Here is an 11080-nt window from a genome sequence, read left to right on the forward strand (position 1 = left end):
TAAGATCAAATATTTTTTATTTATTTTTTTATATATGACAATAAGAAAAGGAGTTTGTAAAAAACCCAAGCATAAAAAAATTCCCGAAGAACCTAGGATCTGTTTTATTAACACGGAGCTATTCAAGGGAGAGATTATTAGAGCATTGCTCGGTCGAACTCACAAGTATTGTTATATCAAGCTTGTTGTCAAATTTAGTTGTCAAAACTATATCTTGATTTCTAGTCTACAATTAGTTAAGTCTCGGTCTAGGATAGTGGAGTTGAGAAACGAACTAGTCATCATTTTGCATTCTACCGTTTGAAGGCCAAGATCAATCGAAGCTTTTGGAGAACTTCATCAACCAAAGGTAAGTGAATACTGAACCACCTATTTCTTAAGTTATACTCACTTTTCTATCTTTGATACGATTGTCGAATAACTAATTAGACTATATTGCATAGACAAGAATTTCGAGTCGAGAACTAATTAGTTAGTTTACGAATTTCTTGAAATATAATGACCAAGCTTAATGAACATTCGTTCATACTTGATCGAATTCGGCAGAGAACAATTTATTGTTTGGAACAAAATCATGATTCAAGTTTATCATTCGAAAATAGCCTGGAACAGTGATATGTGTCATTGATGTTATTCAGGAATATTCCGAATCGATTTAGAGAAATATATAACTATTATATTCAGAACACAAGACAATATTATCAGTCTTACAAACTGAGAAAACTGTTATATGTCTGAAGCTGTATTACATGTATTCGTACACGTAGCGGAGTAGCTATATATCGACTTTCAGATTTGTGTGATATGCATACTTGTATGTACATCATGGGAAATCTATTTGTTTCATGATCCGGATAGGTTTGTATATTCGTATACAAACCATTGTGGAGATGTGGTAAGGGAACCGGGTTAAAATAATCAAACCGGTATGCAAGCCAAAATAGTTCTATGTTCTAGAAACAGTTTAGTACCCAAGACGGTACGCAAGCTGAATGTTCTATGAACTCCGGAACCGTCAAAGTCTTGAGTTTGCAAACTGGTACTAATAAAAAGTTCTGTAGACTCCGGGACCTTGAGTTGGTTCAAATTTTGCAAACCGGTACGTGAACTGAAAAGTTATGCAGAGTCCGGAACTCGATAATTGCATAAGTTTTCAAACCAGCTTATGAACTGAGAAGTTCTATAGACTCCGGAACTCGTTTATTGGATACAAATTTGCAAACCAATCCGTGTACTGTGGCTCAGCCGATTCACGAACGATTCAAGTAATTGTACTTTGTACATTTACAAACTATGTCGATTATGATTCAATTGCAATTAAATTATTTCTATGAAGTAATTTTCATTTGATCAATTCTATAATTAACACTATACTCATTCACATGATTGTGACTCAATATTAATGTCTTAGTGAACATGAAAATAAATGTTAAGCTTTTACGTTCAAATCGGCTAGTTTCGGCTAACCTTGTTGAACATAGTCTTTATACATGATTCGGTTACGGTTTACCTAACCATAGTGTATATCTTGTGTATGTGAATAAAATTCAAAGCTTTCATCTAATGGTGAATATTGTTTGTTTTGTTCCAAAGCTATCTTAGCTTAAACCTAAAGCAACCTAGGCTTTGAAGTCTATATAAGGGGAACTCTTGGCAAGTAAGATATTTGAATCCTGACACTCCTTTTTGGCGTGTCCTAGTTGTATCTAGAGTCTTCTTCTCCAGAAAACCTTTTAGGGTTTTGCGACTATAAATAATTTATTGGGATCGTTAAGCCAGATTCAGTTATCTTTTATCTTGATAACTTGAGTATCCCGATCGTGGTTGTTTGTATAGCCTTTCTCCATCAATCAAGATAGATAGTAATTAAAAAAGTATCTCCGTCTCATACTTTGTTGATTTCGCAAGTTTTATACTTGAGAGGTGAACAATAATCTAGGTTGAACTTCGGGTTGCATAAATCCGGATTTTGAAGATAACCAGAATTTTTTCTAAGTTGCGATCGATTTCCATCACCTGGATCTATTGTTTGATCTGATCATCCGTTTAGATTGTAAATCAGGAAATCAATAATAGGCTTAATCTGTGGGAGGCAAATTTGGTTTAAAGTCTTCAATTGAGTTGAAGCAACTCTTATTTGGTGCCATACCGTCTAAGGAAATCAATTGCGTGGAGTCCCGCTGGGATTCAAGGGGCGTGAAGAGCGCGACTTTACCTGAATCAGTGGGAGACTGAGTTCGGGCTCAACTACTTTCCTGACCGAAGTTAATTGGTAGTAGGCTACTGTCTGTAGCGGCTTAATACAGTTTGGTGCTCAGTCTGGACTAGGTCCAGAGGTTTTTATGCATTTGCGGTTTCCTCGTTAACAAAAATTTTGGTGTCTGCGTTATTTCTTTTTTCGCATTATATTGTCTATCTTTGTAATTGAAATATCACAGGTTGTGCGTTGATCAATCAGAGTAGCTAGGTCCAACCTTGTTAGTTGAATAAGACTTGATTGATCCTTGGACATTGGTCTTTGGTACCGTCCAAGAACTCTCTTTGTAGTTAGGTTCACGGATTCAATTCTGTAAAAGTTTTAACAACAAGAGAGAAAGAGATATAACTCTAGGCACTTTCCTTGATTGAGTTTTTACTCTCGGAGTTTTGTTGAGTTTGTCCATACAGATTGCCTTAGAAAAAGTTGGTGGTGTATTGGTACTCCGGCGTTTTCAAATACACATATTAATTTGGTAATTCTGATCCTTGTTGTTCTCTATAACATTTATATTGTATGTTATATAAATTGTGAACATTCTGGTTTGCTTAAATTGAGAAAGAAGATTGTTGTACACTAGGTATTTAAAAAAGTATCTTAACCAATAAGTCTTATGTTATTTTGACAAACTAACATACGAGTTTTGTTCACTAGTGATTAAAGCAATTGTATACATGATTATAACTTAGATTTTCCAACACTTAGAGTCGGGTTAGGAAGCCATTTTTCTACTCTACGACAATATAAAAAATTACTTATATTCTTTCTTGAGAATTCAACTCGTTAAATTCTTGTTCTCGTTTGTATGAGTGTCTGTGTTCTTTGTAATATTTAGATTATGTGCTACTGTGTAGCTCTGTTAACGCTTCGGTAACTTTTAGCACAACACCAAGCAATGAGTTGTGATAAACAAATTCAAACAAACTGACAACAAATGCATGCAGATTTATAAGATGTACTCAACATTGATCAAATTTTATTACCTACAAAATGACATGCATAGGTTATGATGATTCTCATTATTTGACCAACAATGAAATGATAACACCAAAATTCCTTCTCGAGAGCTATTCCTAAATTAAATTTCAAATCCAAAGCATAGTGTTGTACTGCTTTTCTTCTACATTTTTCTTTTCCTTCTTTTTCAACCTCATAGCAAAAACTCGTGTAAAACTCTCAATTTCTTCTTTAAAGAGGGTTTCCAATGATTGGTGATGGTTGTGAGGTTTGAAGGTGATAGTGTTGATGGTGACAATTGTTTTAGAGATGCGGTTTCATTCAATACTTCTTATATATTAAGTAATGAGTTGGTGGGGGATGTTCTTAACAAAGTAAGTTCGTTTTCGTTCTAACATTGAAGTTTTCATGCATACTGGCAGTGATGACTGGTTCACCTTTGACGTATCATTATGTCTTTAAAATATTGTTGGGTTGCGACGATGAAATTTCAGGAAAAAATTTGGTTTTCTGTGTGTTGGTTGATTCTAGGGTTATGTTAGAACCACTATAGTGAATCTCGGTTCTCGGTCTCGTCTCGGTCGGAACCAAGATACCTTGACAACTTTATCTCGGTTAAATCTCAAAATACTTATTTTTGAATTTTATACCACTTAGTCGAGTAATTGATGAAGACATTGGGGATCGTAGACTAACTTGAACTCATCCCTCGTTATATGATTCACAATCAAATCAAAAAGAAAATCTAGTTTCTCATAGCCAATTTTGAACTTTATAATGGAATTTTGCCATGACCCTTGACTCGCTCGGTCGTCTCGGCGGGAACTCGACCATCTCAGCGAGTTTTTCGGTCATATCTCGCTGAGATTCAGAGATTCATCTTGGCCATACACTGAAATCGTAAATCACACTGAGAGCACGCCCAAAATTGACTGCATTAGGTTTCGGTCTTTGGGATCGGGAAGGTTTAGAGGTACGGGCATAAATTTGGTTGGGCCTTCTTCTTCCGTTTCGGCTTTATAACAGGTTTTCGATTTTGGACTCTTTTGTGGGTATATCAACTCTGAGTTTACATTACGTGGGTTGCAATTTGTACGCGGGTTTCGTACAATTATCTTTGCATAGCCAAAAAAAAATATTAGTAGTGGGTTTGGTTGCATAATTTATAATTATGAAAAATTTATAATCTCATGGATTACAAATTCCGGGATTCATTTAAATCCCTCGTGTATTTAGAAACTCAGTAAAAAATCGTAGGATTCATAAAATTATCTTGTCTTAAGTCCATGTAGTGTTTGACATTATCCTTAGAATCTTAAAATTGTATATATAGGGGATTTAGTGCTTAAAAAAAGTCGGAATGTTATAAATACCCTCCATTTCTGTTGACCTTGTACAAATACCCCCAAGGGGTAAAAAATAACTTTTTTTTAGAATCAACTTGAGAAAGTTGCTTTCATTTTTTTGGAAGCAACTTATATAAAGTTGCCTACACTTCTGGAAACAACTTGTGCTAGTTGCCTTGCTTCAACTTTTAGAAGCTAGTGGAATTTTTAAAAATTGTATAAGGGTGTATTTGAAGAGATAGATTTTGAGTGGTATTTAAATAAGTTACCTATTTAGAAAAAAATGGGTATGGGTTCACAAATCCCTTGATAAGTTGCCGAGCAAATTTTAGGGAGAAGGGTCGATTCCATATGGAGGATTTGTTGGAAAAATATATAGAAAACATAATTTCAAGGATTGGGCAACCAAACGTAGCGAAACGAATACGGACCCATAAATTCCACCTTTAAAATCCTGCATCGAAACCCACCCGATAAATTAAAATAGCCGCTGACAGAAAATTACTATCAATGCAGAGATTTTATGCCATTTATTTTATTTCTGGATAAGAATTTACGCGTAAATTCGTACATCAATTGTTGGACGTTAAAATGGCAACGTAAGATTCTCAATTAAATGCAGAGATTTTATACTGTCAGCTTGCACACATCCGCACCTCGATTGTTCCGGCGGATTTTTATTATAAACACCTGGAGTAAGTAAGGCTCATACATCTTGTTACACAAAGTAGGGTAAAACCAAGTACCGGAATCATAGTTCTAATGGGAAGTAATAAGCTGTACATGTCGATGGTTGTCCTCCATCTTAGCCTATGCTTTTACCGTGGTATTCTTGTAGAGGGAAGAACAAGTATTTCAGAAATGGAAGATATGGAGTTGGATAGGCAACTCGAGATTCTCAATAAGCATCCCATTAAGGCACGGTGATGCTTGCTCCGTTTATTTTAGTCTTTTTTTTTTCCTGAAAGAAAGATTAAGATTGTTATCACCTCTAAAATCCTTTTTTTTTCTTTTGCTCGGCGCTCTAAATTGGGAGCTTTAATTTCTAGCTCGATTCATATTATCAAAACTTATTTTGTTTTCAGACTAAGGAAGGTGAATTTTTTGATTGCATTAACATCTACAAACAACCTGCATTTGATCATCCGTTGCTCAAGGATCATAAAATCCAGGTAACTTTTTCAAGTCTAATAACAAAATGAAACTTCATCTGGTTCCTGATTTACTATATGTTGCTCAGATGAGACCTGCTATCACTCCGCGATCATCATTGCCGTCTTCCTCTACTTCATCTTCCAACTCCTCACTGGTTATTGACTCATCCGCGAATATCCTGACACGGTTTGACTGCCCAGAAGGAACAGTACCCATTCGGAGAACTAGTAAAGAGGATTTACTGAGGGCGAAATCTTTTGCAAAATCATATCAGCTCACTGAACATCCTGATTTCCCCTTTGCTGATGTACCTGGTCAAACTGTAAGTAAGAGACTGAACTCATTTAAGAAAAGAAAGAAATAACTTAGGATTTTCCAGTTTATCCTTACCTGTTATGAACATTTATGCTTATTTCTAAGCTTTTGTAAGCGACATCTAATGTAAATCATCAATTAGGTTGTTATGCGAAGATACCACTTGGCGGCAATTGGCCATGGAATCCATTCCGTCATCAATACAGCGAACCCAAAAGTGGGAAACGATCAATATAGTTCAGCTCAGTTGTGGGTTTCAAATGGTCCGCCGGATGACATTAATACCATACAGGCAGGATGGGTGGTATGCATTCTATATCTTCTTGTGCATATAACACGGACCTAATTCTTATTCGAATTTAAATTATGAATCAAGGGATAAACTAGTAGATTGACTAGTTTGTTCTAATTATTTTGTGTCTGGTTTAACAGGTAGCACCATATTTATTCGGGGACAGCCAAACACGGTTCTTTGGATTTTTTCAGGTAAATGTAAAATGTTTTTTTAAAACACTTCCATTTTGTCATTAAAATGCATTTTTCCCTAATACCAATGAAAATGTACGTATTATCATAGGCAAAAAATCAGTCGCAGACATACGGCTGCTACAACACTCTTTGCCCGGGATTTGTACAGGTTGACTCGGAATATACACTTGGTACGGTTATACCTTTGGTCTCGGAAATTGGTGGTACTCAACGTGTACTGCAACTTGACATCTTTCGGGTACGCACATTTATATATTTGCATTATGTGGGGTTTTTGCTTTTAATGTTAGAATACACAACCCAAGGGTCCTTATCTGGAGGTACTCGTATTTTTAAGTAGAAATTAACATTTAATCCCATATTAGTTGGGCTTTAAACACTCTAGTCCTGTCCCCTCAAGCCTAGTACTAGGAGGTCCAAATATACCAAATTCCGGACGAGTTAGTCCATTTTTATACGATCCAGTCCAAAACTATCTTTTATCTTGACAAGAATACCCATCAGCTAAATGGAAGGTAAATCTCTAAAAATCTTTTTGTTCCTGAATCAGATCGAAAGAGAAAAACCAGATCTAAAAAAAGGAGAAACCATAGAAGAGAGAGAGAGAGAGGCGATTCCAGAATTGGAGATATTTTGTTCATCTCGATTCATCATTGAAAACAAGAAAGCATTTTAGGTTTTGGTTCATCTCGATTCATCTCCATTAGTTGTCGCTTGAAAAAATTATAATATCTATAATTTCATTTCTCGATTCTCAGAGAACAAAGAAAAAAGATGGAACTTAAACTGATATATTTCTAGCGTCGTACTTTATGGATCTTCAACCTGCAAGTGCTAGAGATGATTTTGATTACTTTATGAAACTTCTCCTCATGGTTGATAACGGTAAGAAATTACAGATTTTTGATTTTTTGATTTTTATTTGTTAGAATTTATTCAAATTGGTTGGTGAAATTAATTGTTGAGAGGATCCGTTGATTTCATGAATTTGAACTGATTTTTCATTTGAAAATACTGGTTTGGCAAGCAAGGATCTGAATATAATGAATGTGTACATTGATATATAGTGAAAGTTTTCTTGAATCAAATTCGATAGGTTACATCTGGGCTAAGGAAATTGAAGAGAAGAAAAAACTTAAGATATAATCATTTTTGTGAAATAGGAAGAACATAATAATAATGGAGATGTTAATTTAACTGGAATTGATTTTTGCTTGTTGTTCAAAGTACGTTTTAGTTTAAACCTTAAATAGTTTGAGTCTCTTGGGTTATGATTCCTTGTAAAAATCTGCAGGATAGTGAGAATTAAGGAACCTGGTAATAGTAAGTTGTAATTATGTAGTGGTTTACACGACAACTTCCAGTAAATTTTAATCTGCAGTAGCATACATTTGGTAGACACTAATTAAATCAAAATAAGTATATATGGGAGGAGTTTGTATGTGCATGTGACCATGAACCTATACACACATCAGTTTTTAAAGTTTCACGTCTTTTTTGCTTATTTGGTGAATTTATTATATGAAATTGAAATGTACAGATAACTTTGTAGCTCTCGTTTATTTATATATTTATTATACGTGATAGCATTTGGAATTGTTCGTTAAACATTGCTTGTTAGTTAATTTGTCTAGGCTTACTTGGAAGAGTATATATTTCGTTGGTTCTTCGAAGAAAGTAATGCAATTATTTCTGCAATTGAGTTTCATTTTATAATGCAAGGCCTTAGCTAGATAGAAAGCTATATGTAGTTTTATCTGATTATGGTATGCTGCAAAGAAAATTATGGACAACAAAAATGTGGATTCTGGTGAAGACGGTCCAGTTGAGTCTGTCAGTGATGATGAAGACGACGATAAGGAAATGTTGGATCCTGATTTTGAAGGCTCTGATACTGATGACTCGGACAAGGAAAGTAGTTTATCAGCATATGAAAACGATGGTGATGTTAATAATGTTTTAATTGGATGGACGAGCCGTATAAGATTTAAGGTATGCATAAGCTTCAGCAATCTTGATTTTTTTTTCTTTTTTTTCCTTAAATCTTGCATTGAGTTCTTATGTTTCTCCTTAATATGGTACTATGACTCTATATTCCTATATAATATTTACTTTGTGGTTCTTATCCAAGGATCGCATTTGGTTCTAATGGAAATTAGGGTGTACAAACTGGTGCACATGGGAAAAACAGACTCCAAAATCTTATACTTGGTGTAAGATTTGTGGGATGTAAAACATTGTCTCCATAAGCTTACACTTACTTAAACAATTAGGGTGTACAAACTGATGTATATGTGAAAAAAATGACTCCATAAGCATATGCTTGGGTAAATAACTAAGGTGTACATAATTCTACACGTGTTGATTCTTAATGTATACATAATTGTACACATGTTGATATTTAATGTGCACATAGTTTTGTAGAGGTATACATGTTTGTACACTAGTATGCTCTGTGATGAATGAATGGCCTGTCATATGGGTGTCGATGCTAGAATTTGTTAGGTTTCTGTATAGTTGTACATTTTTGTACACTAGTATGCTTTGTATCGCTTATTAATTTTTTAGAAGTTATTTTGATTATTTTGATTTTAAGACTGTCAGAATCATATTTTGGTGTACATAGTTGTACACATGTTAATTGTTAATATGTACATAGGTGTATACATGTTGATTATTAATGTGCACTTAGTTGTACACGTATTGATTGCTAATGTGTACCACATACTGATTTTTTGTGTGTGGATTTTTGTAATTGTGGAGGAAGGTTAGGTATCTCGATGAAGAGATTGTTCCCATGGACTTGTTGTATATGATGGAGAGTTTGTTTTTGAAGCTGCTCAGATCTTTGCATCATTCAATGATATAATTATTGTAAGTATCAAAGTTATGGTTCTTCTTTCTTTCTTAGATATTGTATTGTTTGTGTTGTGAAAGTTGTATTGAACTCTAGTATGTTTCAATTTTGTTTGCTGCATGTGACTGATTTGTCAGGAAGAAAAACTTTGGTTCATATTTGCTGGTCTAAATTTGTTTTAGCTTATTATTTCACAATTTTGCTTCATATACCTGCTAGTTTGCATCTATAAGCATGTAGTTGTGTTTATGTTGTTATTACCGGTGCTTAAGATACAAGATTCAAGTTGTATGTGTGTACAAACTGGTGCACCTTGTCTTGTTTCACGAATATATTGCCTGCTTTATGGGTATGAATGTTGGATTTTCTGGATTTTGTGGATGTGTACATAGTTGTACACCTTTATCATGTCTCATAGATGTATTACATATTTTATGAGTATGATTGTTGGATTTTCTAGGTTTTTGTATGTGCACAGTTGTACACCAGTGTCCTATCTCATTGATATATGGCATGGCTTATGAGTATGGATGTTGAATTTGCTAGATTTTTGTAAATGTGTATATAGTTGTACACCATTGTCCTATCTCATGTATTTATAACCTATTTCTTTTATTAATAATTCGTTAGCATTAGTGATTGATCAGTGGAAAATGGAAACAAAATCATTTAGTAATTTCCTTTCGGTAAAGTGCAATAAATCACTGTACTTAGATCGTTTGAAGTCATATTAAGTTTGTGCAGTTAAGCACAGATGGATAGTGTCTCTTTAGGTTAATAACCGACTAACTTTTTACTTTTGACAGCTCTCTTTGCTTTGTTTCTTATGTGGTTGTTGATGAAAGGTGATCACTTCCTGTGGTTTCTTATGTATTATTGTTTTGTCCTAGATGCAGGTTAGCTTGGCGTGTTTGATATTTTTTTTCAGTCTGTGCAGACTAGAGTGGCAGTCTGACTATCATGAATGTTGGATTTTCTATATTTTTTGCCGATGTGTACATAGTTGTACACTAGTGTGAATTAAAAAAATTTAAAAAGTGAAAATTATATGGTCAGTACTCTTTTTGTAGATATCGAAAAGAGCTTTCCGAATATATAAAGTTTGTGAATTTTGGACGAGCATTTAATTATTTATATATTATTTAAAATTGCTGACATCGTCATGAGTCATTTTGGATTAAAATGCAAATATTTGGACTAAATTGTAATAATAAGTGTTATTAGTGTACTTTCCATACATTTGGACTAATCTGTACCTAGTTGATTCGGAATAGACTAAACTGTACTTTTGGACTGAATTTTGGACTAAACCACATTTTTCCCTATTTTTAATGCGGCTGCTTTTGTAGGATAGTGAGAAAAAATGGTGGCTTATAGCTGGGTCAGATAAACGACACGTTGGGTATTGGCCAGAAGCCATACTGCCGCAAATGACTGAATTTCCCGTATTTGTTGCTTGGGGAGGGTTAGTAAGAAGTGATCCGAATGGTCCAATGACCACACCGATGGGACAAGGAGAGTTGCCAAACGGAGACTACAACAGGCAATGCTCGATAACACAAATTCAATATATACGAGGAGATGACTATGTTTACGTGGATGTTGGTGACTTCGCCTTTACTTCCAGAAGCAATGTTAAATCTGATCAGTGCTATGGCATAAAATATAATAGTTACTACAATGATGAGGAAAGAGCTACAATTA

The 11080-nt window shown here is 34.5% G+C and overlaps 1 protein-coding gene and 1 long non-coding RNA gene across 5 annotated transcripts; both read left to right on the forward strand.

Moving 5' to 3' along the window:
- The first annotated feature begins 5322 nt into the window (after nucleotides 1-5322).
- LOC113279182 lies at nucleotides 5323-6866 on the forward strand. The gene is made up of 7 exons (XM_026527886.1): nucleotides 5323-5478; nucleotides 5646-5732; nucleotides 5801-6037; nucleotides 6173-6334; nucleotides 6463-6516; nucleotides 6608-6757; nucleotides 6810-6866. The coding sequence occupies exons 1-7, from the start codon at nucleotides 5323-5325 to the stop codon at nucleotides 6864-6866; spliced, it is 903 nt and encodes a 300-aa protein (XP_026383671.1).
- Nucleotides 6867-7047: 181 nt separating this feature from the next.
- Nucleotides 7048-10768, forward strand: LOC113281921. Of its 4 annotated transcripts, none has more exons than XR_003326417.1 (4): nucleotides 7048-7404; nucleotides 8154-8511; nucleotides 9287-9393; nucleotides 10726-10768. It is a non-coding gene; the product is annotated as an uncharacterized LOC113281921 (long non-coding RNA). The 4 variants fall into 4 exon arrangements; XR_003326416.1 differs by lacking the exon at nucleotides 10726-10768 and adding an exon at nucleotides 10267-10407 and having other exon boundaries at nucleotides 8141-8511; XR_003326415.1 differs by lacking the exon at nucleotides 10726-10768 and adding an exon at nucleotides 10273-10531 and having other exon boundaries at nucleotides 7049-7404.
- The last annotated feature ends 312 nt before the right edge of the window (nucleotides 10769-11080 follow it).

Source organism: Papaver somniferum, chromosome 5, assembly GCF_003573695.1.
Source record: "Papaver somniferum cultivar HN1 chromosome 5, ASM357369v1, whole genome shotgun sequence".
NCBI classification, from domain to species: Eukaryota; Viridiplantae; Streptophyta; class Magnoliopsida; order Ranunculales; family Papaveraceae; genus Papaver; species Papaver somniferum.